Genomic DNA, 13,774 nt, shown 5'->3' with positions numbered 1-13,774 from the left:
TGCAACTAAGTGTGAATGTTTTGCTCCAAACTGAACCAGAATATTGATCATTTGGGGAAGCTTGAAGTTCAGTTAACTTCCCACTGCTCCTTTCAAATCTTTCTGTTTGCCTAAGTGATTGCTGTTGAACCTGGCAGCAAAAACCCAAAGCTTGAGATATCTTGCTTTCCAAGCCTACCAGATCTGCAGGATTTCTTATGCCCCCTGACTGATTCTCTCTGGGTAACATGTGGATTTGTTATACCTGAACAATAGCAAGTGTCTGGGAATAACAGCATTGAGCTGGTCTGGTCTTTCTCTCTGCAGTGCCTACACGGAGCCCTACAAGGTGTGTCCAGTCTCTGTGATGCCAATGGAGGTTGTCACAACAGATGAGGAACAGAAGAGTTCAGAAGATGAGGAGAGCAGCCCAGGTGATCCCAGCCTCATCAACAAGGTAAAAGAGCTGAAATTGGGGAATGTGTGAAACCTGGAGAGGGAGAAACAATGTATAGAAGAACCTGGTTTCTCATCTCTCTCTGCCCTTTGTCTGGTGCCCATTTAGAAATGTCAGAGCCATCAGTCCTTTACTCCTCCCGTGCACTAGTGGCAATTTACCCCTATGGCATGTGGGAAAGCCAAAGAACTGCAGTCTTAGGATGGACAGTGGAGGCAATATAGCCAGCAGGAAAGGCCTGACTTGAATATCAAGAAAAAATGTCTCACTCAGAAGAAGGATTTAGTTGCAATCTTAGAATTTTAAAACTACATAGAATAAAATGATGACAAATACATTATTTGAACCAGATCTGCAGTGGCTGAGAGATGGAGTAAATTATCTAATAGGTCTCTGCCATCTCAATATTCTTTCAGTATGGGAAAATACTCATATTTGGGTTTATTTTACTGAGGTCTGATAAATATGGAGAAGACCATAGAACTGTGACCACAGCTTAAGAGCATACAATGGCATAGAGCAGTTTTAGGCACAAATTGACCTTTGTTTTTCACAGAATTTGTGAATGTGTGTGTTCTTAAAACCTAATATGAGCTTAATAATGTAATGTTGTGTCTCTGAGTACAAACACCCACTGCACAGCCCATTTGGGGTGTGTGCAACAGATGTGTATGTTCTACTGAAGTCTTCCAATCTGAGCCACAGGAACTAGGGCTGCACAGGAAAAGAGCAAATCCTGATTTCCCACATCTCTCTGCCATTCAGTTTGGGCTGGTCTCTCAGTGTCAGCAGAGCTGTGTGTCTTCCTGGTTGTAAATGGCTTGTGTCATGTCTGTCAGAGCCTGCAAAAATCTGTGTAGATGCCCCCCCAAAACCAAATGATGGCTGAGTGAGGGCCAACTCTGTCAAGGGGAAGCATAACCTATTGCTTCTAGGATTATCAGATATCTTCAGGCTCTTCCAGAATGTGAAGCTTTGTTTAGGGGCAGGTGTAGAGGGAGGGGAGCACAGTTTACCCCTTAGCAGGCTACCAGTACTTGAGAAAGAGAAAACAAAACAGTGAGTGGAATGACAGCGAAGAGCAAATGAAATTGCTGTTGCTCTAATTTCTGAGGGACAATAACTTCTTTTGATTTCCCTGTATACTCTATCGCTTTTAGGTCTACCCTGCAGGGTGCTGAGCTGCCTCTGGTACAAGTGTAAAAGGCTGTGGTTTGGTCTCCTTGATGAGAAGGAGCAAATGAAACAATTGCAAACAACCTTATCTTTTCTCCTGTGAGATGCATGGCATTTTTGTGGTTGTTTGATTTCACACGGTTTTGGAAAGGGAAAAGCCTTTACATTTCTGACATTCCCTGTCAAACGAAAAATATTTTTCCTTTCGGTTCTATTAGTTAGCTGATAAACCACTAGCATTTATAGAGCACACACTAGTGTGTTATAGAACCTGGTCAGGTTTCTCAGCTTGCCTTAGTTGTGATGCCATGAAGTGACAACGAAATTGTGACTTGAGTTCACACACCATCACTATGCACTTGGAAGTAAATTCAAGGCTGCTAAAACAATTTTTATTGCCATTTTTGTAAGGTTTTACTCAAGGCACTAGGAAGTGATGGTTTTCTAAATGTCTGCATTATTGCATCTCTTGCATTTTAATTGTTCTGTTGTACTGGGAGACCCACACTGTGTAGCTATCGCACAAGGGGGCAGCACTTAGAGAACAAGCATGTGTTTCAGAGTGTAACTAGAGGTATCCTTCTGCCTCTTCAGGTGAACACAAACTAAATGTCTGCATGTTCGTGACAAACAACAACAGAACAGATCTGAGTGGTTGGTTGAACTTTGCTTGCCAACCAAATTGTCAGCAAGGATCACAGTACACAGGACCAGACTTCCACAAGCTCCTGGGGAACTGTCTCAAAACAGCTCCACCTGAGTACAGGCTGTGTTTCCAAGCTGGCCAATGAATTAGTGCATGTGGCTATTTACCCTGCCAATAAGCAGGCCAGGAAAGTAGGCATTATCTGATCTGCCTCTTATAAATCTGGTTTAGAAAGATTACCCAAGCTGCAGTCTAGTGGGCTCTCGCTATGGACTCTAAAAGTCTGGAGCAGCAGTATTTTCATCCCTGGATGAAAACTGTTTGCTTCCCAAGCCACATCAGGGGGCTGTGCTTGTATGCAGGACCAAGAAAAAATCTCAGGATGAGAAGTGGCACTGAGACACCTTTGAGCATCTTTTGTTCTTGTAGCCTCACTAGTCCAGGCATCGCTTTGGACAGACTAAGAGGGTCCTGGGAATCCTTTTATCAAACCCTATGTGTCCCAGCGGTCCCCAGGAATCAATCTGTTAAAGGAGACACCAGATCTGGGCAGCCAGGGACCACCGAGCACCATGACTCTCTTGCATCGCTGCTGAGGGCTGCGTGCAGCAATAATCAGAAGATGGCCAGGGAGGACCCAGTTTCCTGGGGGAACAGTGCAGCATTCTAACATGAAGGATACAATATATTCAACTGCTGTCTTTTGCCCATGCCAGCCGCAGAATAATAGTGAATCTTCCAAGGTCTCATGGAGCCCACGCTGCAGATTCTCTGCCAGAGACAAGGGCTTCAAGTTCACTGTAATTAAGAGTGAATGGGACAGATTCCATCTGTCCACAGCTCTTGACTCAGAAAGCTCTGGTGTCTTTACAGAGCACTGACAGAGGACTCTTTTTCCTACCCTACTGCTCCTGCCTCCTTTTGTTGTCTTCTCATGCAAATCTTCTGCATGCCAAGGGAACATTAGGCTGCCCTGTCAAAACCTGTCTCTATGATGACAAAATGCAAAGAAGTTGTCCAGCTCCCGGATGAAGTCATGCATCCCTTGGAGCAAAATCCTCAGGACAACATGGAAGAGTTCAGGAGCATTGTCACTTGGGGAGAACTAGCGGACACATGTTGGTCTGGATGCCAAAAATAGTACCATGGATTTCAGAATGAGCTAATCTTGTTAAAACAACTGTTTGGGGCTGGCCTAACAAGAGATGAACTTGGATTTTAAAAAACAAATATGCACACGCAAAAAACTTCTAGGGTTTGTTGGTTTGATTACTGGTTTTCTCGTCCTCAGTGAAACTTAGTTTAAATAGAGATATGAAACAGCCTAGATGATAAAATCTCCTCCCTGTGTTCAGATATATGATTTTCATTTGCATTGAGCTGGATTCTACCTGTCACTGTCATGAATTAATTCCTGTATCAAAATGCAAGCAGCGTGCTTTGGTTTTTCTCACCTGCTTTCTCCTAGCCTGCTTGCTGGAGAATCTCAAGACTTACAGTTTGCAGTAGATTTTTTTCTGCTGAAGTTTCTTTTTACGGTTCATTTTTATAAGTAAATATAATTTTAAAAACTAGCTTTGTACGCACATTTCCTGTTATTGTTTCAACAGCCGTGTCTCCTTTGAATCCCTGCTCTCCCGGGGAATGGATTCACACGAGTGTGGAAAAATTTTTAAGGCCTGCTGGAACCTCTGTTCTGTAAACAATTCAAATTGTAGCCAATAATATATGTTGAGGTATTTTTTACATTATCAGCTTTATTTTAAAGAGCAAACAAAAAGGGACTTTCCTCTCTATTGTGTTACAGAAATTTTCATTACTAAAACCCTATTGGAGTGGAGCAGGTATAAACATGTAAAACAGAAGGTGGGCTGCAAATTTTCACCTTTATTTTACTGGGAATACCTCAGACCCTGAGAAGCTGGGCACTTGTCACCAGCAGTCACCTGGAGGGTTTAATTCTTCTGTGTAAAACTAACAGTGAAAATTTCAGGTTAAATAAGCACTTCATTTCCTTCTGTTCAACCCACTGGCAAACGATAACAATCTAGAGAACTCAGAGGCAGGCAATGCTGTAAGTTTTCTTAACCTTTGTGATTCTACTTGGTCATATTATAAAAAGCAATGCCCTTCACTTACACTACTGATGGAGATCCGTTCTTTTTTTTCCTCCTGCTAAGCTAATTTAGAAGAGTTCCTGGGCCATGTCTCATTCATGTGTCTTTTATATATGTTCATTTAATTAAATCCCTCCCAATTTATCAGAAGGTGACACATGGCTTCTCTGTACTAGGCTCTCAAGGTTATATGATGGCATCTGAGCTGCCTACAGAAAAAAACCAAAAACTAGGGATTCCAGTTAGGAACAAAAAACTTGTTTCGAATAAAATAAGAACATTCTCTGTATCTCCTACTGCTGAACCTTCACTCACTAGACAAATGCTTAAAATCCAGTATGTAGAACCCCAGACTATTCCTCTCATCATTAAGCTGGATTCAAACCTGAACTTTGTGATTGTTTTTTACTGCTAAAACCAGATAAATCCATATTGGACCCACCCAGCTAGTGAGCATTAAAGGAATTAAAGGGGAAATGAGCTCAGTAGTTCAGATTTGACTAGACACCAACTTCAAACTGAGTTCCCTGTGACCAAACTTAGTTTTTGTAGCAGTCTCAGAATTTCCGGTTTTGAAAAAAAGAGCAGAAATACAGACAATATAATCTTAAAAGTCTACTTTTGAGAAGCTCAGCTCCATGGTCTGGAATGGACTAAAATCAATACATACAGGTGGGTTTCACCTGTTGCTGGATATGATCTGAGTTTTTGAATTTCCTCAGTAGTTTGGGGAAGCTGGATCATCAGCTACCCCTCCATAGCTTGCACCTCTCACTTAGGCATCAGAATCTTCAAACAAGAATCTGCAGGCAATTCTTTTCTTGTAGGTATTTTTTAAGATGGGATCTTCTGGCCAGTTGATTGCTTTTGTCACTAATCTCCAACTGTTATGAAAATTAAGGGAGCCCAGGAAAATTCTTTCACCACACCTAACCCTCCGTCTGGCTGAAGATAAGGACCTGGCAGGGAGAGTCTGGATTTTATGTTTTTATATTCTGGACCCAGAGAAGAGAAACAAACATCTGAGCAGGTTGCAGATCAAATTTGTAGTCAAGGCAGAAAGCTAGGCGCTAGCTTTTAGGTTCATTGTGGGAACACCAAGCCTTTCAAGGGATAGACTGGGATGATAGCATCAGGAATGTATCTGCCTTCCTATCCCTACAGGAACAGCTCTACTTGAGGAAGTAGGTTAGGCGTGGGGAAGGGCAAACACCTGTGGGACAAACCATAGAAGGGAGTTGTAGAAGGGACCCCACGGTGGTGTGAAAATTTTCTGAAGAAATACACGATGGAGCACAGTTTCTGAGTTCTGTGGAGATGAGTAAGGGGCAGGAACCTATCTGCCAATTTAAGAATTCGTTTTCCCAACATCTTGCAAAGAACCATGCAGGTGGTCCTGTAGCAACATCATAAAACATGTTGCTTTGGACTGGGCTCCAAGAGCTATTTCCATCACACTGTTTCATCCAGACTGTGTCACACAGCTGCTGAAGGTATGCTGATCAAATAAAGTAACAGGCTTAAAAATAACCCCAATTGTCAATGGAAGGCATTTAGGCTGCAATCAATTGCACGATTTGCACCACAGTGATAAGAAGCTTTGTCTTCCTATTACCGGGCACCTTTGGGAGGAGAAAGCAGTGGCTGGATAAACGGAGTGCTAGGAATATTGTAGCAACATCAGCTATTTTAAGAACTCTGCTATATTTAGGAATGACATATAGCAAAATCTATATTAAGCCACTAGGCAGAGGAACAATTAAAAACACTCTCTTAAACCTGTTTGTAAACACAGGAGGGAGTCTGATCTGAAGAGCTGAAGGGAATCTCAGAACAATAACAAGAGAAGAATGTGATTAATCCAGATGAATACCTGTAAGAATTATGGTCTATAAAACACTCAGGAAATGCATTAATACAAATCCTAGAGCAAGTAATAAAGCCATAGCTGGAGCATAAAGGCATTTCTTTCATCCAGAACACAGATTTGCCTGCCAGTTAACTGTATGGGAAGTCTAAAAGTAAACCAATCTGTATGCAAATACTGTCAAGTTTATTTTAAAACCAGCACTGTGTTACAAGGAACTGTACACTGCCAGCATACAGGAGATGTGATCTTACCTGGGTGGCAAAATGTGAAACTCTAGCAAGGTGAACAGCATGTAACCAGAGAAAAATGGCGTAAAAGAAAGGGAATCCAGACCAGATATGGCTGGATTTTATATCAATGAAAACCCAAAGCATTCTGGCTGGTCATTTAGGAGTTTAGGTTTAATATGTCTAACCCTAGCCAGGCTGGAGGGTGCTCATTACTGTTACATAGCGTTTGGGTGGGCTGGGCTGTGAAGGTGAGCTTCAGGCAGAAAGGATTCCTAATGCTGTCCTGGGCGACAAGCAGCACTGGAGCCAACGTGCTCCACCCTTCTCCCAGGCATCAAAAAGTAGGAGATGAAAAGAGGGGCAGCAACCCAGTATGGCAGATGTGCCCCACACGAACAGGGAACACCAGCCTCAAAGGTCTCACAACAAGCAGGGCAGCTACTGCCTCATGGCAGCAGCACGTAAAACTGCCTTTGCTGCTCCTTATCCATTTCCACTGGGTGGGCCTGATTTCCAGACTACATTAATTATTCTGTTGTGCAAACCTTTGACCTTCCCATATTAAAACACACATGCATGCGCACACACACAAAACTGGAACACGTGCTGGAGTTGGGAATGATAGATTTGTGTGACTTGAGGAAGAACCTAATTCAGACGCCTTTCAAGGGACAGTTCTTGATTTATATAATTACACAGATTCCCCGGGAGAGCTGCAATCTAGCTCTTCAAGGAAGGGGCCTGGGAGACAGGAGGTGTGGACTGCTTTTCCTTCTCTCTCACTGGTTCACAGAGACAGCCTGAAAAAGTCTCTTGTTCTTTTAATGCTTCAGTTTACTGTTAGCACCACCATGACATCACTGTGAACTGCTACATAGTTCATAATAACTACAAAAGAAGCATTAAGAAGTCACTCAGCTCAGAGGCTGAAGCTTGCAAACTGCTGTCAGCCTCTGATTGTGACAGTAGCGCTCTTGTGCTGGGTACCATCCAGCTATAGTGCACCTACCCTGAGGAGCCTGTGAGATAGGACACACACATTGGAAAATGCACAAAGAGAAGCAGTTTGTCCATGGCAGCACGGCAGCCCAGTGGCATGGCTTGACTAGTTACCCTGCTTTTGAAATGCAAAACGTTACTCCCTGAGTACTGCAGACGAGCAGCTTGCACAGTACTAATGCTTCAGTTTTAGCGAACTGTCTGTGATCTACTTGTGCTGCTGTTAGACCATACAGTACCCTTCCAGCCCCAAGGAGGCAAAATCACTCCCAGCCCCACAATTTTTGAGTTGGATCGGGAGACCAGTCTGGTTCTGATCAAGGTCCTGCAAACAAGAGTCACTAAAGGGTTGTGAAAACTAAAGTTTCTCAGTTTGAACTACGTAAGACTAGTATTTAACTTCAGCTGTGCTCACATTTGTGCTCTGTAAAGAGCTGCAGGCTTTTAGGTCTATGTTGTTCTAAACAAAGCTTTCAGGTGCTGGTGTGCTTCATTATACATTGGGAGACGTTGGTTGTTCAAGAAGAAGAAGCTCTGAGCAAGTTGTAAGTCATCTCTAGGGCTACGTTTTCCATCAGTAAACTCGGTACCCATTTGGAGGAGGTGTGCAGGCCTTTGTTAGGCGATGGAGAGATGATTGCACAGTATCACCTTTGCTTTGTGAGTTATGCTCATCAGCTGAGCTGTAGCAATTGTACAAGATCCTAACCTGGTTAAAGTGCTTTTGTGTTTGTGACTTTTCTGGCAGCAGACTGTTTTTCAGAGTGGAGAGAACAGGGAGATATTTCAGTCATAGGTTGCGATTTTATGTTTTATATTGCAAGCATTTTATTAAGCGTTTGGTTTTGGGGAGGATGATGAGACAAGAAGACTCAGTGAAGCAGAAAGCCAAGGGTAGCCCTAGAAGAAGAAAGCTTTTTAAGCGGGAACTGGGGAGGAACCACACTGCCGGGCTGGACACAGGACCGGCTGCAGGGAATAAAGATCACTAAAAAGGTGGCAGCTTGGCGGTGTTATAATAATCACTTGGGCTTTGTGTCAGAAACTTGATGCTTGAGGGACCTGCACCCCCTCTGTCCCCTGTTCCCAGAAGTCTGTCTCCGGACACTGTCGTCAGTCTCAGAGTTCATTTCCTGGTTAAACAAACAGCAATTAAATAACACAAGACAGGCAACGCCTAGAGACGCTGTCTCCAGCTCGCCCTAGACAGGCCATGTGACACTGGGGACCCTGTGTTTTGTCTCTTGGCTAAGACGTATTAATCATAAGAGGAATTACAGAGTGTGACAACGTGTGTATGTGAAGGGAAGGTGGGCCTGGCCTGTTGGGGACATGCACTCTGCTTCTTGGCGCTGCAGAGCCAGGCTTGTCCACACAGGACGTGTTGGGCAGCCAGCTTCGGGCCAGGTGACCCAGAAGGAAACCCACCCCTTTCATTTGCTCTGTTCTGCCTGCGTAGAGAAAATGGGAGAATAGAAAACTCAGTGCGCGGAGTGTGTTCCCACAGCAGTTGTGATAACTAAGAGAGGCACATCGGGATCATCAAGGGCTGTTCACAAAGTGGCACCAGGGGAAAGGGGCGATCACATATTTGCTCCCAGCAGGAAGGTGAAACTAAGTGAAAACTGCAAGGTCTTCCTGGTGCACTCTATTAAACCCTGTGATTCAAAGCATGCTCTTTGGCACCCATCAACTAAAAGGAGCTGAGCTCTAGGGGACATACCCTCAGATCCTGGTGCTAAAGGAGAGATGGATTGGATATCTGAGACTGATGAATGGTTCACTCTCTGTATTTCCTTTGGCTCTTGCAATTTCAGTTGCCTCCCAGTAAAACTACACAGAAATAAACTAAAGATGAAAAAACAGTTACCGTGACACTGTTCATTTTCTAAAGGTGAAGCCCCATTCATCGAACCCATCATCAAGGACATTTTCACTCGTGGGATCGTAATCCTCCTTTTTTTTTTTAATTTTGATAGGAATAGTTGGACTCGATGATCCGGTGGGTCTCTTCCAACCTGGTTATTCTATGATTCTATGATTCTCGTTGGGGTTTGTCGACCCAGGGTGAAAAATCACAGCAGCAAGGGATCTTCTGTCTCCTCACAGAAACCAAAGCCTTTCCTTTGCTCATGTATGCTGTCAATATTGACATCTATTTGCAAGATGCTTTGATCAGCTCTTGGTTTCTCTGAAAAAGGCAGTGGTTAATTCACTTGTTTGTTCTTAAATTCCTTGCTTTGAATACCTAAAGTTATTGGAAGGATCTTAAAAATATAACTTCTGTTCCATCACATACTCCTCTTTAATTTACAAATGTCAGGCAGTGAAATTGCTTCAATTATTTTTCAGTTGACCTTGCTACTGGGTTTTTTACACTCCAGGTATCCACGTGACTGAATTTCAGCGTCCAGCACTTTAGGGGATGTTTCATTCTTTCCTATGTTGTTTGCAGCTTATTGCAAGCAGAATGAACTAGAAACTATGGGAGGGGAAGAAAATCCTGAAATCCCGAAGTTGATCCCTCTGTAAGATACAAAAGTTGGCAGATGGTTCATTGTGATAGTGGAACGGGACTTAGAGCAACTCAGATACTTCTGTCATGTGTGAGAATGCCTGCATCCCGAGGAAATGCTGATGAGCAGGAGAGACAGAGAGTAAAAAGTGCTGCTCAGATCTGCTATGTAAATCCCGATTGTGTATTTATGGAGTGTGATTTAGGAAGTCAGTATCTGTGGGAAGCTCAATTTGGATTTGAGGTCCAATCAGTACTTTTTATGAAGCATCCCAATTAAGCTTCATGTTCCTGGACCCCTAGCAGCTTCTTCATGCAGAACTTGCAGAGGCAATATAGCCACAAACTTCCCACCTGGCTGTCATACCAACGACTGCATCATATCGCAGCAAATCTCAGTCTCTCCTGAGTAGGCTTTCAGAAGCAGGATCTGTAAGCAATGTGTTCCCAGCACACCTGCTGTAGCAAACAAAGGCACCAAGTCTTGCTGCTGAACTCACCTCCCGAATCCACCTTACATCATTGAGGGATGCTTTTCTTTACTACTGCTAGACTAGTCTTTTAGTTCCCTACTTCACCACTGTTAAATAAGTCAAACTTTTCCCAGTAGATTCCTTTCCGTAAATATTTCCATGCTTTAGTCGTTTATTAGCATAAGGATAGATTGTTAAACAGGAGCAAAATATCCTAATTAGCTGCTTGCACCTCCAAGCCCTATGCTCCAATTCTTTCACAGTTTTTCGTGCCTTCCAAGATGCCTACCAGTTAAGCAGATGCCACTGAGATTTCAAACAATGTTGTCTGCTGGGGTACCAAACTGTTTGCTTTCTGGAGATATTCATGGCCTTTTAGCTTAGACGTTTTGTTTAACATGCAATAAAGCCCTATGCCTCATTTGCTTCCACAGGTCTCACAGCAGTCACAACAGTTTGAAATATGACCATTTTGATAAAGAACTCCATTTTCCGTGTAATTAATAGTGCTAAATACATGATAGGAGTGTCAACAGCCATTAAGCTACCTACTCAAAGCTAAGCGCTTTCTGCTTCTCTGACAAATTTTGGACCTGTAAAATTCAACAGAAAATTTTTCTCCTTCAGTAAGAACATGTTTGTCAAACTTGACATCTGCCTTAGCGGCTGTTGCATTGTACTGTATTACTAGTATTGGAATTGAGGAAACTTTTTCTGTCCTGGAAAGGCCTCCATGATGTAAGAATATGAAGAATAAAAGAATAAAAAGAATAAAAACCTGGTCACTATTTTTACTGAAGGAATATACCAGTTCAAAGTGCTCTCTAACACTGCTTTACTTCTTGGAATGAGACATCTCTTAATTGTCTCTGGTTTTTGCTGTTGACAGAAAGAAGGCCAGTCCAGAGCTCACCTCATTGCCCAGGAGCTGATGTCTTCAGAAAAAGCGTGAGTTCATGGTTTCAGCCTGTCTGTTGCTCTCCTAAAACTGAAGCTGTGCAACCCACTCCTCACGTTGGTTTGATGACAATTAATAAAATTTTGTCTCTTTCCCCAGATATGTGGAGATGCTCCAGCTGTTACGCATGGTAAGTAAATATTTAATTTTAATCACTGAAACCTAATTGCCCCTTTACTTAGGTGCAATTTAGAAGACATAAAAGCATTGAAGGAACTGAAGCGAGTTTGAGGAGGAACGGCTTATGTGAAAGTTGCAGTTAATTAATTGCTCCTTTTTGCATACTCGAATAGCATTAGGAAGTCACATCAGTAAAAAATTGTGCTTTGCTGTGCACTCGCTGTTGACACAGATCCGCCTGGCACATGTCACAAGTAACCAACTGTGACCACAGGGTCACCAAACTGCCTTCAAGGTACAACACCCCATTGATGGCCAGTTAGCAGCAACGGCTTCCTTGGCAGCATGTCACAGCTCAGGAAAACATTTCTCTCTGTTCCCCATCACCAGCTTTCTCAAGAAATGTTTCTACATGCTCATCTTCAGGTCTCAAGTCTCATCTTCTTATATAAACCCACACGTTGGTAAGAAAGTCAAGGAACTAAACCACACCCAAGCTGCTTTCAGAAAGGAAAAAAGGCTTTTCTTAAGCCTGCAGCAGGAGCAGTTTCCCATCTCATTTCCAGGCTTGGCTGGAGCTGCTATTCATTCAGCATAACAAACTCTGTTTGGCCTTTTAGCCGAGACTTTAATAAATTGATTGATTGCCAAAACGATGACATTTCCATACACCCACTCTGCTATTGAACTGAAAGAGTGGAAACATTGTGTGAGCTCACAAACTCGGTATCAGTTGGTGTGGTAGTAGTGATAATAATCTGAAGGGTTAGCTGTTATTTGCCCTACTCAGAGGTAATGCACTTCTCCAGAGCAGGGAGTTAAGAACACACTCTGGACTGAGCAGGTGGGGCTGGCAGGGCCTTGCAGTCCAAGTCTCTGATCTCTTGGTACTCACAAGTTAGTTTTCCAATGTTGATCAGACTCTGTGCAAACTTTGTCAAACTTAGTGTGACTCTGACTGCCTCGGGATCCCAGTGTGCATGGGATCGAGCATTTGTTTGATAGTGTACTATGTTAACGTTTATTTTGTCTTTGGCTTTTGTATCTAAAATTCCCTTTTTTGTGCATTAAACCCTTTGAAGTCATTACTCACCTCTGAGTTCAGCATTTGCTGAACTGAAGTACCAAAAAAGACAGCTCTGCACTGAAAAACAGCAGCCGCACTTCCCTGCCTGTTCCCTGGTTTGCATTTTCCTTGTACCAATGGCCCACAATTCTTAGAAACACCAAGACCTGGATTTATACTTTGTCAGCATTTGAAGATGGGGATATGAACATGATATGAATAGATACAACAGGTGCTAGTTCTCCCGCCTTTAAAGCAGTTTGGGATCCAAGCCTGCACGGGGCATCCTGAGGCTTCTGACTGCCAAATAAATCTTAGTAAATAAAAAAGAACAAAACCATCTCAGTGCTCAAGTCACTAACTCAAAGGTGCCTAAATACAGATTATCATGAAATCTGGCTCACTGATTTCAGAATTCTTGTGAGCAGCACGTTCCCAAGAACAGAAAATAAACATTTGATTTAGGAGCCACTATTACATGTTAGACAAAACAGAACTCCATCTTTCTAATTATTTACACTTTCAGTGAATGATTGGCTGAGACTTTTTTACTACTGTGAATTTCTTGGATGATGTTCAAAGTTCTGCTGGACCAATCAAATCATTACTTTCCTAATTAAATGCTTTAGTGAATGGAACGTGCTGGCTAAATGAAGAGCTAGCTGGCTGTTAGACCCTCTGAAGCTCTTATAAAAGCTTGAAGATGCACTGTCACAAAAGAACAGCCTGACCTCACTTACAGTAGGCTGGTTTGGGTTTTTTTCTCATGTATTTATTCATCGTCATCTTCATCAACAGTAAGAAAATAACTATGTATCAGCCAGGGAGCTTCTGCAGCAGGAATATTGAGCAAAAATAGCTTTCAGATAATCTGTATATCTCTTAAAAGGAGAGGAAAGTCGCTCTAGCCCACTTGGCATCAGGACAATTCCCTGGTAACAAGCCCCACTGATACAGTATTTGCAATGCATACTCTACAGCTTGCCAATTCTGAAACTCATTTGCAGTGTTTTGGATGAATGTGTGTATTTGACTGCAAGTGAGTGTGTGTTGAGGTCAGGGTTCTTGACCTAGATTACACCCTGCAAGAGCAGGATAAGAGACTAATTGTGTCTGCTGTGATAGTATTTTCTGCTGTTCATCAGGCATTGTTTCTGCTGAGCTCAGT

General features: G+C 42.8%; 1 protein-coding gene across 2 annotated transcripts in view; it reads left to right on the top strand.

Moving 5' to 3' along the window:
• FGD5 (FYVE, RhoGEF and PH domain containing 5) overlaps positions 1 to 13,774 on the top strand; it is a 92,929-nt gene that overhangs the window by 35,426 nt on the left and 43,729 nt on the right. For both annotated transcript variants that reach the window (XM_069866033.1, XM_069866032.1), the window contains exons 3-5: positions 307 to 436; positions 11,352 to 11,410; positions 11,520 to 11,550. In XM_069866033.1, the coding sequence (XP_069722134.1) occupies positions 307 to 436; positions 11,352 to 11,410; positions 11,520 to 11,550 (220 nt within the window). The remainder of the gene's footprint in view (positions 1 to 306; positions 437 to 11,351; positions 11,411 to 11,519; positions 11,551 to 13,774) is intronic.

This window comes from Phaenicophaeus curvirostris, chromosome 11 (genome assembly GCF_032191515.1).
Source record: "Phaenicophaeus curvirostris isolate KB17595 chromosome 11, BPBGC_Pcur_1.0, whole genome shotgun sequence".
Lineage (NCBI taxonomy): Eukaryota > Metazoa > Chordata > Aves > Cuculiformes > Cuculidae > Phaenicophaeus > Phaenicophaeus curvirostris.
This window is presented reverse-complemented; position numbering and strand designations above follow the sequence as displayed.